General features: G+C 49.5%; 1 protein-coding gene across 7 annotated transcripts in view; it reads left to right on the top strand.

Moving 5' to 3' along the window:
• The window catches only part of LOC140396118 (CCR4-NOT transcription complex subunit 4-like), a 206,771-nt gene that overhangs the window by 93,440 nt on the left and 100,605 nt on the right, over positions 1 to 12,726 (top strand). For 5 of the 7 annotated variants that reach the window (XM_072484247.1, XM_072484246.1, XM_072484249.1 and 2 more), the window contains exons 6-7: positions 1,650 to 1,775; positions 10,920 to 11,053. In XM_072484247.1, coding sequence (XP_072340348.1) covers positions 1,650 to 1,775; positions 10,920 to 11,053 — 260 coding nt within the window. The remainder of the gene's footprint in view (positions 1 to 1,649; positions 1,776 to 10,919; positions 11,054 to 12,726) is intronic. The other 2 variants (XM_072484250.1, XM_072484253.1) reach the window with 1 other exon arrangement.

Genomic DNA, 12,726 nt, shown 5'->3' with positions numbered 1-12,726 from the left:
GCGCATGCGCAGTGGAGGGGGTCTCTTCCGCCTCCGCCATGGTGGAGACCGTGGCGAAGGGGAAGGAAAATAGTGCCCCCACGGCACAGGCCCGCCCGCGGATCGGTGAGCTCCGATCGCGGGCCAGGCCACCGTGGGGGCACCCCCCGGGGCCAGATCGCCCCGCGCCCACCCCAGGACCCCGGAGCCCGCCCGCGCCGCCTTGTCCCGCCGGTAAGAGAGGTGGTTTAATCCACGCCGGCGGGACAGGCATTCCAGCAGCGGGACTTCGACCCATCAGGGCTGGAGAATCGCCGGGGGGGGCCCGCCAACCGGCGCGGCGCGATTCCTGCCCCCGCCGAATATCCGGTGCCGGAGAGTTCGGCAACCGGCGGGGACGGGATTCACGTCAGCCCCTGGCGATTCTCCGACCCGGCGGGGGGTCGGAGAATCCCGACCCAGGTCTGAGAATAAATCTGAGAAGCGAAAATGAATTGAAACTAGGGTGCTGAAGATGAAACCAAGTGCGTAAGTATTGTCTTTTTCTCCCTTGGTCAAGGAAGTAAGTTGCAAGCCCACAGTGATGTCAGCAGAATGTCATATCTGCTTTCAGTTTCTATTTGCACTGATTTTGATGTCTGGCGAATGTTCGCGGAAGAACAACTTGCAGCAATACTGCCCGATACTGAAATCCTGTACAAAAAAAACAGTCGCAGTGCGGTAAAAATTGTCACGAGTCTATCGTGTATATGTTCTTGCAAATGTGTGAGCCATAAAATTACAGCATCCTGTGAAAGCATCCAGTTACAACTGTGGGTTTTTGAGAGCAGGAGGGGGGAATTCGGCCCCTTGTCAGTGCCAACTCTTTGCAAGAGCTGTGCAACCAGTTCTACTCTTCTGCTCTTTCCCCATGTATTGCCCAAGTTTCTCCCTTTGAAGTATTTGTCCAGCTCCCTCTCAACAGTTGCTTTTGAATCTGTTTTCACCATTCTTAAAAGCAATGTATTCCTAAATTGACTAAAAGCATTGTGGCGCAAACAGAAACTGCTGTTGCTATCCCTTGATGAGAAATGCATCATGTTGTCTGAGTGAAGTAATCAGTTGCCTTGACAGTGACTGAGTCATGCCCTTCTGTCTGCTTGAGAATGATCAGAATTTGACATTCAGATTTGCAGGAATAGCTCTGTTAAATTTTTTTTTTAAACATTTTCTTGTCCCTTTTTTCCTCTTGAGCATGTAGCAAACATATTAAGAATTTTGTACTGTCGCTATATTGCAGTGAGACAACCAAAGTATTAGTGAAGCTGGTTGACCTATTTCCAATGGGAAGTTGTGGACTGTCCAATATCATTTGGAACTGCCGTACCCCTCTTGACGAGCTCTGACCCCAGAGCAGTTGGATAACCCTGAACTATTAATCCTTGTCTCAGTCAAAGACAAATGGAAATCTAGACCCATCTATATTTTGTTGACTGTTTAAAGCTGGAATCCCAATGGTTATGGCATTTCATTCAATGCTGCAGGGCATTTTAATGTTGTTATCTACGTTCTTTAGACTGGGAATGTTGGTCGCTGGGTCAGAATTATTCTTTTAAATACCTACATGTGTATAATTGTGGATGCTTTTTTTTCCTCCCTCTTTCTATACATCTCTCTCTCTCTCTCTCAAGGCATCTTTAGGTACAACAAAGTATTGCAGCTATTTCCTAAAGAACATGCAATGTCCTAAACCAGACTGTATGTATTTGCATGAGCTAGGCGATGAAGCAGCCAGTTTCACTAAAGAGGAAATGCAGGTAAGTTCACGAACCTAAAGAAAATAATGTACAAGAGCAAGCAGAAATGCCTGTCAAAACTCAACCCTTAAGCCAGGAGTTTGTGTAACTGCCTTTTGAAATAAGATAACATAAAACGATCATTGTTTTCATAGAATGATCAAATTCCTGTAGTGCAAAAGGAGGCTGTTCAGCCCTAGCGAGCCTGTGCTGACCCTCTGAAAGAGCACTCTATCTAGGCCCACTCCCCTGCCCTATGCCCCCAACTCACGCACTAACCATAACCCCACCTAACCTGCACATGTTTGGACTGTGGGAGGAAACCGGAACACCCGGAGGAAACCGGCACAGACACCGAGAGAATACGCAAACTCCACATAATCGCCCAAGGCCAGAATTGAATCCGGTCCCTGGCGCTGTGAAGCAGCAGTGTTGACCACTGTGCCACGGTGTCACCCTTTGTATTTTATGTTTTTGTTTAGAATCGTCACTACATTTGTACCATTGTTCTTAACTGCAATTTTACAGCATTACATTTTTTCAGCCAGAATGAATGTTATTAAAAATAATGTGAAGCTTGGATTTGCAAATTAGGGTGCTCAGACCTGAGAGGGTCCGGCTTGGTCATATTTCTCCATCTTGCTCAAGTTTCTGTTGCATTGTATTTTTTCTGAGGTGATGCTATTTTTTCCTTCTGGTTCTTGATACTGTCTTTCAGAAACTAGTGTTAATTGTCATCCACTGTCCCCCAAATAAAGTTTTCAAAATATTTATCTGACCGGGATTCAACTTTCCTGTGTGTTTTACACTGAAAATGTAAGAAGTGGAGTCTCTGAAATTAAATTGAAGACTCTGTGCTTGATCCAGTTTGAGGTCTCAGCATGGGCTTGTTTAGAATTATTTTGTGAGTCAGCTATAAATGGGGGAAGCACAAGACCGTTGCTCATCCGAGGAATCAAAAATAATTCAGACTGTGGCTACATAGGTTTCTTTTCCTTGTCTATACAAGAGTGCCCTCAAGTGGTCATCTTTTCATTGGTCGTTCTCGCACTGCTTCAGAAACTAAGGTACAATGCAGAGAGTTGCATTGAGCTGCTCTTTTGGGGCTTATGTCAGAAGGTGAGAATATTTGGACCAACCTTGTGCCCTGTTGGAGCTGTTACAAATTAATGGTGAGTACTGTACTGTGTCAACTCCTGGTGTGGAGTAGAAATTCATTTTCAAAGCAGGCAGAAACTGTGTACTGACTATTTTATTTTAATGTGTTTAATCTGTGTCGACCTGTGCTCTCAAGGAAACTGGAGATACTTTTTTTTTTAATGTTTTAAATTAATAGAGTACCCAATTATGTTTTTTTCCCAATAAAGGGGCAATTTAGCGTGGCCAATCCATCTACGCTGCACATCTTTGAGTTGTGGGGGTGCAACTCCACACGGATAGTGACCCGTGGCCGGGATCGAACCTGGTTCTTTGGTGCCGTGAGGCAGCAGCGCTAACCGCTGCGCCACTGTGCCGTCCATGAAACTGGAGATACATGGTTTCATTGCTCAACTTTGCAAGACGGCTTGATCATGCGGTTGAAATAAACTGAATATGGGCACTCTAGGCTAGGCTTGCCTAAATTACACACACACATTCCAGCTGAAGTGGAGGGGCTTCCTATTACCTTTTACATGGTTGCACTGATCACCTTAGTATACAGTGGTGCAGGTGAGGGTCAATACTGGAGGCCAATAGCGGACCAGGTCAGGTTAAGAAAGGGATGGGTAGGACAGGTATTCCACTCGGGACTGGACGCGAAGAATAGAGGGGTGGCAATATTGGTGGGAAAGCGAGTGTCATTTGAGGCCAAGACTATTGTAGCGGACAATGGAGGGCGATATGTAATGGTGAGCGGTAGGCTGCAAGAGACGTTGGTGGTGTTTGTAAACTTATACGCCCCGAACTGGGATGATGCAGGATTCATGAAGCCCATGTTAGGGCGCATTCTGGACCTGGAGATAGGAGGCCTGATAATGGGAGGGGACTTCAATACAGTGTTGGATCCAGCACTGGACCGCTCCAAATCAAGGACTGGAAAGAGGCCGGCGGCGGCCAAGGTACTTAGGGGGTTTATGGATCAGATGGGGGGAGTGGACCCATGGCGGTTTGCAAGGCCGCAGGCCAGGGAATTTTCTTTCTTCTCCCATGTACACAAAGCCTATTCCCGGATAGATTTCTTTGTTCTGGGTAGGGTGCTCATCCCGAGGGTGGAGGGGACGGAGTATTCGGCTATAGCCGTTTCGGACCATGCCCCGCACTGCGTGGAACTGGAGCTGGGAGAGGAGAGGGACCAACGCCCGTTGTGGCGGCTGGATGTGGGACTGCTGGTGGACGAGGTGGTGTGTGGGAAGGTGAGGGGCTGTATCGAAAGGTACTTGGAGGCCAACGACAACGGGGAGGTGGGGGTGGTATGGGAGGCGTTGAAGGCGGTGATCAGGGGAGAGCTAATTTCCATTAGGGCTCATAGGGAGAAGACAGAGGGTATGGAAAGGGAGAGGTTAGTGGGGGAGATTTTGAGAGTGGACAGGAGATACGCAGAGTCCCCGGAGGAAAGATTACTTGGGGAAAGACAACGGCTCCAGATGGAGTTTGACCTGTTGACCACAGTGAAGGCGGAGGCACAGTGGAGGAAAGCGCAGGGGGCGACCTACGAGTATGGGGAAAAGGCGAGTCGGATGCTGGCACACCAGCTCCGTAAGAGGATGGCAGCGAGGGAAATAGGGGGAGTCAAAGATGGAAGGGGAGCCACGGTTCGGTGTGCGACGAAAATAAACGAGGTATTCAAGGCCTTTTATGAAGAGCTGTACAGATCCCAGCCCCCAGTGGGGGAAGAGGGGATGAGACTATTCCTAGATCAGCTGAGATTCCCGAGGGTGGAGGAGCAAGAGGTGGCTGGTTTGAGGGCACCAATTGGGTTGGAGGAGCTGAGCAAGGGTTTGGGGAGCATGCAGGCGGGGAAGGCCCCGGGACCGGACGGATTCCCGGTGGAGTTCTACAGGAAGTACGCAGACTTGTCGGCCCCGCTACTGGTGAGGACCTTTAATGAGGCAAGAGAGGAGGGGACCCTGCCCCCGACAATGTCGGAAGCGCCAATTTCTTTGATCCTAAAGCGGGACAAGGACCCACTGCAATGTGGATCGTACAGGCCGATCTCGCTCCTCAGTGTGGATGCAAAGTTGCTGGCAAAAGTGCTGGCCACGAGGATCGAGGACTGTGTCCCGGAGGTAATCCACGAGGACCAGACGGGATTTGTAAAGGGCAGGCAACTAAACACCAATGTGCGGCGGCTATTAAACGTGATAATGATGCCATCGGAGGAGGGAGTGGTGGAGGTAGTGGCAGCTATGGACGCGGAGAAGGCCTTTGACCGAGTAGAGTGGGAGTACCTCTGGGAGGTGCTGCGTAGGTTTGAGTTCGGGGTAGGGTTTATCAATTGGGTTAAGCTCCTTTACAGAGCCACGATGGCGAGTGTAGTGACGAACCGGCAGAGGTCGGAGTACTTTCGACTGTACCGAGGGACGAGGCAGGGGTGCCCCCTGTCCCCCCTGTTGTTCGCATTGGTGATCGAACCATTGGCCATGTCATTGAGGGAGTCTAATAAATGGAGGGGGGTGGTCCGAGGGGGAGAAGAGCATCGGGTGTCGCTATATGCGGATGACCTGTTGCTGTACGTGGCGGATCCAATGGAGGGGATGGTGGAGGTCATGCAGACTCTAAGGGAGTTTGGGGAGTTTTCGGGCTATAAGTTCAATGTAGGGAAGAGTGAGCTCTTTGTATTACAGGCAGGGGACCAAGAAAGAGGGATAGGGGACCTACCGCTGAGGAGGGCGGAGGGGAGCTTTCGGTATCTGGGGATCCAGATAGCCAGGAGTTGGGGGACCCTACATAAACTGAATCTGACGAGGTTGGTGGAGCAAATGGAGGAGGATCTCAAAAGATGGGACATGTTACCGCTCTCGCTGGCGGGTAGAGTGCAGTCGGTCAAAATGGTGGTCCTTCCGAGGTTTCTGTTTGTGTTTCAGTGCCTTCCCATCGTGATCACTAAGGCCTTTTTTTAAGAGAGTAGGCAGGAGTATTATTGGGTTTGTGTGGGCGAATAAGACACCGAGAGTAAGGAGAGGGTTCCTGGAACGCAGTGGGGACCGAGGAGGGTTGACGCTGCCAAACCTGGGGAGCTACTACTGGGCAGCAAATGTGGCGATGATCCGCAAGTGGGTTATGGAGGGAGAGGGGGCGGCATGGAAGAGGATGGAGATGGCGTCCTGTAAAGGAACGAGCCTGGGGGCGTTGGTGACGGCACCGCTGCCGCTCTCGCCGACAAAGTATACCACGAGCCCGGAGGTGGCGGCAACGCTAAGGATCTGGGGCCAGTGGAGACGGCACCGGGGTGCAATGGGAGCATCGGTGTGGTCCCCGATCAGGGGTAACCACCGGTTTGTCCAGGGGAAGATGGACAGGGGGTTCCAGAGCTGGCATCGAGCGCAGATTGGAAGAATGGGGGACCTGTTCATCGACAGGACGTTTGCGAGCCTAGGGGCACTGGAGGAGAAGATCGAGTTACCCCCGGGAAATGCCTTTAGATATATGCAGGTGAGGGCTTTTGTGAGGCGACAGGTGAGGGAATTCCCGTTGCTCCCGGCACAAGAAGTTCAAGATAGGGTGATCTCGGGTGTATGGGTCGGGGAGGGCAAGGTGTCGGAAATACACCAGGAGTTGAAAGAAGAGGGGGAAGCGCTGGTAGAAGAGTTGAAGGGTAAATGGGAGGAGGAGCTGGGGGAGGAGATCGAGGAAGGTCTGTGGGCTGATGCCCTAGGTAGGGTTAATTCCTTCTCCTCATGTGCCAGGCTCAGCCTGATACAATTTAAGGTGGTCCACAGAGCGTACTTGACGGGGGCGAGGTTGAGTAGGTTCTTTGGGGTAGAGGACAGATGTGGAAGGTGCTCGGGGAGCCCGGCGAACCATGTCCATATGTTTTGGTCATGCCCGTCACTGGAGGGTTCTGGAGAGGAGTGGCGGGAGCAATATCTCAGGTGGTGAAAGTCCAGGTCAAGCCAAGCTGGGGGCTAGCAATATTTGGAGTAGTGGACGAACGGGGAGTACAGGAGGCGAAAGAGGCCGGCATTCTGGCCTTTGCGTCCCTAGAAGCCCGGCGAAGGATCTTGCTAATGTGGAAGGAGGCGAAGCCCCCCAGCCTGGAGGCCTGGATAAATGATATGGCTGGGTTCATGAAGTTGAAGAGGATTAAGTTCGTCTTGAGAGGGTCTGCGCAGGGGTTCTACAGGCGGTGGCAACCGTTCCTGGACTATCTCGCGGAGCGTTAGAGGAAGGTCGGTCAGCAGCAGCAACCTTGAGTGGGGGGGGGGTGGAGGGGACCTCCTGGGAGGGGAGGGGACGTCCTGGGAGGAGGGGGGGGTGGAGGGGACGTCCTGGGAGGAGGGGGGGGGGTGGAGGGGACGTCCTGGGAGGGGGGGGGACTGCCTGAGAGGGTGGATGAGCAAGAGATAACATGAAGGGTTGGGGAAACTGGCACGTACGGGTGAGGGCCAGTGTACAAAGCTGTGTAAATATATCATTTTGCCATGTATATATCTTGCTCTGCGTGATTTCTCGTTTTTTTTTTGTTACGGGGGTGTTTATTGTTTGTAAGGGAGAAAAATTGTGTTAAAAAACTTTAATAAATATATATATTATTTTTTTTATTTAAATACTGGAGGCCAATACACTACATGATTGGATCCAGACCTGTTTCTTCAAGGCTTTGTGTAAGCCAGCTCCTAATGTGAAGTTGAGGCACTCAGCAGGTGCCAAGTCGAGACCAGGACTAACAGTTCTGGGCTCTTCGCCTGGTGATGGTCTCCTCTGGAGGTCCCCAGCATCACAGATGTCAGTCTACAGCTAATGCAATTCACTCCATGTATCAAGAAACGGTTGAAGGCACTGGTTACTGCAAAGTCTATGGGCCCTGACAATATCCCGGCAATAGTACTGAAGGTTTCTGCTCCACAACTTGCTGCACCCCTAGCCAAGCTGTTGCAGTACAACTACAACTCTTACCAACTTTTACAGATGCAACATAGAAAGCATCCTATCTGACTGCATCACAGCCTGGTAGGGCAACTGCTCGGCCCAAGACCGCAAGAAAATTCGGAGAGTCGTAAACACAGCCCATCCATCACACGAACTTGCCTCCCATCCATTGCCACCATCTCCACCTCCTGCTGCCTGGGGAAAGCGAGCAGCATAATCAAAGATCCCTCCCACCCGGCTTACTCACTCTTCCAACTTCTTCCATCAGGCAGGAGATGCAGAAGTCTGTGAACATTCACGAACAGACTCAAAAACAGCTTCTTCCCCGCTGTTACCAGACTCCTAAACGACCCTCTTATGGACTGGCCTCATTAACAGCCAATACAATTCACTCCACATATCAAGAAACGGCTGAAGGCACTGGATACTGCAAAGTATCCCCTGTATGCTTCATCCGAGCCGGTGTTATGTAGTTACATTGTATACCTTATGTTGTCCTGTTATGTATTTTCTTTTATTTCCTTTTCTTTTCATGTACTTAATGATCTGTTGAGCTGCTCGCAGAAAAATACTTTTCACTGTACCTTGGTACATGTGACAATAAACAAAATCCAAATACAAACACTGGCATCTACCCGGCAATGTGGGAAATTGCCCAGATGTGTCCTGTACACAAGAAACAGGGCAAATCCAACCCAGCCAATTACTGCCCTATCAATCTACTCTCCATCATCAGCAAAGTGATGGACGGAGTCATCAACAGTGCTATCAAGCGGCACTTACTCATTCAGTTTGGGTTCCGCCAGGCTCACTCAGCTCCTGACCTCATTACAGCATTGGTTCAAACATGGACAAAAGAGCTGAATGCCAGAGGTGAGGTGAGAGTGACTTCCCTTCACATAAAGGCAGCATTTGACTGAGTATGGCATCAAGGAGCCTTAACTAAACTGGAGTCATTGGGAATCAGGGGGGAAACTCTCTGCTGATTGGAGTCATACCTGGAACAAAGGAAGATGGTTGTGGTGGTTGAAGGTCAATCATCTCAACTCCAGGACATCACTGCAGGAGTTCTTCAGGGACGCGTCCTAGGCCCAACCAACTTCAGCTGCTTCATCAAGGTCAGAAGTGGGGATGTTTGTGGATGACTGCATAATGTTCAGCACCATTCGCAACTCCTCAGATAATGATGCAGTCAATGTCCAAATGCAGCAAGACCTGGACAATATCTGGCTTGGGCTGACAACTGCCAAGTTACATTTCGTGCCAAGTGCCAGGCAATGGCCATCTCCTACAAGAGAGGATCTAACTACCACCCCTTGACATTCAATGGCATTACCATCGCTGAATTCCCCAACAATCAACATCCTGGGGGTTACCATTTAACAGAAACATTAATACTGTGGCTACCAGAGCAGGACAAAGGCTAGGAATCCTACGGTGAGTAACTCGCCACCTGACCCCAAAAGCCTGACCACCATTTACAAGGCACAGGTCAGGAGTGTAATGGAATACTCTCCACTTGCCTGGATGAGTGCCGCTCCAACAAAGCTCAAGAAGCTCAACACCATCCAGGTCAAAAGAAACAGCCAGCTTGATTTCTATCCCTTCCACAAACATTCACTCCCTCTACCACCAACGAACAGTGGCAGCCATGTGTACCATCTACAAGATGAACTGCAGGAACTTGGCAAGGCTTCTTGGACAACATCTTCCAAACCCACAACTGCTACCATCTAGAAGGACAAGAGTAGCAGATACCTGGAAACCCCACCACTCTTCCAAGTCACTCACCACTCTGACTTGGAAATATATCGCCGCTCCTTCACTCTTGCTGGGTCAAAATCCTGGAGCTCCCTCCCTAACAGCACTGTGGGTGTACCTACACCTCGGGAACTGCAGCGGTTCAACAAGACAACTTACCACCACCTTCTGAAGGGCAACTAGGGATGGACAGTAAATACTGGCCTAACCAGCGACGCCCACAAGCTGTAAATGAATAATAAAACAAGACCGCTAATTTCTTTTCGTAAAGAGAACAAGCAGCCTGACAGGCTTTGCCGATTTGTGTGCAACAGCAAGTATGCCTGAGCCAAACTAGGCCTAGCCTCGAGCACATGAATGCTGCTGTGTTTTATGAAACAGTCAAGCAAACAGTTAACTTACATGATGACTTCAGAAAGAGTTGATGCTGGGTGTGTTGCTAGTGGTGTGTAGACGGTAATCTTCTGTCAGAATTTTTGAGACACTTTTGTTGGGGTGGGGGGGGACTTCAGGATTTTTTAGCATGTATTTTGATCATTGAGTAAACCTGGCCTATAGCGTGAAAGATAACAGGCCCTCGATGGGTAGAGACTGAATGGATTGCACGGCAAATTGTTTTGGATTTGTTTATTAGATTTGTTGGGTGGATGTAGTTCAGTGATGAGTTTATCATAGATTATCATAGATTTTACAGTGCAGAAGGAGGCCATAGTGGTTAGCACAGTTGCTTCACAGTTCCAGGGTCCCAGGTTCGATTCCCGGCTTGGGTCACTGTCTGTGCGGAGTCTGCCCGTTCTCCCCGTGTCTGCGTGGGTTTCCTCTGGGTGCTCCGGTTTCCTCCCACATTCCAAAGATGTGCAGGTTAGGTGGATTGCCCATGCTAAATGGCCCTTAGTGTCCAAAAAGGTTGGGTGGGGTTACTGGGTTACAGGGCGGGTGGAGGTGTGGGCTTGGGTATGGTGCTCTTTCCAAGGCCCGGTGTAGACTCAATGGGCCAAATGGTCTCCTTCAGCACTGTCAATTCTGTGAACTGTGAATTAACTGTTTAATTAGAAATAAATCTCTTGATGCAACATTGAGTGCAAATTTTCCATTCGAGTGAGGGGGGAGGAGTCAACATAGTGTTGCATAATTGGTCTTCTGATGAGGATTTGTTTTGAGGAAATTGCAGTGGGATATTTTTCCTCAATATAAATAATTTTGTGGAACTACTTGGATTTCATACGTCTAAAATTGAATTCCTAGTGCTGTATGCCATTTGATAATCAATGCCCTGATTCGCTTGACGAAGGTCCTTTATTTTTCCTTATATTTTTCTTCTATATCCTTCCACAGGCAGGTAAACATCAAGAGTACGAACAGAAGCTGCTTCAGGAACTTTATAAATTGAACCCCAACTTTTTGCACCAGTCGTCCAGCACAGTCGACAAAAATAAGAACAAATTGGCTGCACAGCAGAGGTATGATGCGTAAGTACTGCTCTGGTCTGATGCGCTGACCTGCTTTGTGTTTTCTTTTCGCACTTGAGCTTTTCTTTTTTCATGTTTTGAGCATTTGTGTCAAACTTGGTCGTCTTCGCAGCTCAATAATGCCACCTTCGTACCATGAACTAACTCAAAAGTCCCTTGCAGGCTCAGTGACTTCTGTATCCCCACCCATAAGAGGTTTTATTTACACTTTCGTTAGTTGAGGACAGCCCACTCATTTAATTGAGCAGATGTGGGGCAGGAGACTTGTATTCCAATAAGCAGTGCTGCCCTCTATTGAAGACCTGGATTCTTTTGGATATCACAACCTGCTTTCAGTTTCCTTTTGTTAGAATATTTTTACTGGAGTTTTAACAGAAGACAGAACAAGCAGAGAAAAAAGAAAAAAAAGCAATCGAAACGCATATTATTAACTGGTTGTCACAATGTCTGTGACCCTAGTGCCCGCAGTCACATTTCCTTATTTACAAATACAAGGAATGCTGTATTTACGTTTATAGGGACAAGAGTGGGTAAGCTGTACCACTTCCTTGCGAGAGGGGCCTGTGTGTGTGCGTGCGCGTGCGTGTGTGTGTGTCGAGTGCATAGAGTGCATATTGCTGGCTACAAACAGGTCCTTGAAGAGGTTGGAAAACTTTCTTCACGTGACGTGGAATCTCTCCACGGACCCCTGATTGAGAATTTTATCTTTTTAAGCTTTAGGAGCTCGACAGGTCTGAGAGCCACACCGAGGCTCTGGGAGGTGCTGCCAACTACCCTCCCAGCAGAAGTCTCCACCGGGCAATTAAAGAGGCGAAAGCCAGGGAGTCCACCCCCTTTCCTGTGAAGAGCTCTTGATGCTCTTACACCCCGAAGACCGTCAAAAATGGGCATGGCTCCATCTTAACCTTTAACCCATGGCTTTAAAGAAGGCTGTCCATCTTTGTAGATCCCTCTTTACCTCCTCCACCAGGCTGGAGACTTTCCACTTGTGCAGCCTCGTCCAATTCTGAGCCATCTGCATCCCCAGCTACCTGAACTTGGTCTGTGTTTTCTTAAACGGTAACTCCTCCAGCTCTGCTCCTCAACCTCCGGGGGATCCCCGGGAACATTTGCGACCCCAGGTTTAGTTTGTAACCTGAGAAGGCTCTTCAAGGAGACCTGTTATCTTTCCCATGCTGGCCAGGGGGGTCGGCTCTTGGAGGAACAGGTCATTTGCATAGAGCGAAACTGTGCACCTTGCCCTCTCTTCGAATACCCATCCATCATTTTGCCGATCTAAGAGTGATGACCAGTGGCTCCATTGCCAGTGCGAACAGGAGCGGGGACAAATGCATCTCTCCCTCGTTCCCCTATGCAGCCGAATGTACTTGGAGCTGGTAACGTTCGTCCGCAAGCTCACCATGAAGTTTCACCCACGTGATGAACCCTGAACCAAACGCAAACAGTCCAGCACATCCATGAGGTACCTGCATTCTACTCGATCAAAGGCTTTCTGGTGTCCAGGGCGATGATCACTTTGGGTGTCTCCTCCACAGGTGGTGTCATAGATTATCATAGAATTTACAGTGCAGAAGGAGGCCATTCGGCCCATAGAGTCTGCATCGGCTCTTGGAAAGAGCACCCCACCCAAGGTCAACACCTCCCATCTATCCCCACAACCCAGCAACCCCACC

This window comes from Scyliorhinus torazame, chromosome 19 (assembly GCF_047496885.1).
Source record: "Scyliorhinus torazame isolate Kashiwa2021f chromosome 19, sScyTor2.1, whole genome shotgun sequence".
Taxonomy (NCBI): Eukaryota; Metazoa; Chordata; class Chondrichthyes; order Carcharhiniformes; family Scyliorhinidae; genus Scyliorhinus; species Scyliorhinus torazame.
This window is presented reverse-complemented; position numbering and strand designations above follow the sequence as displayed.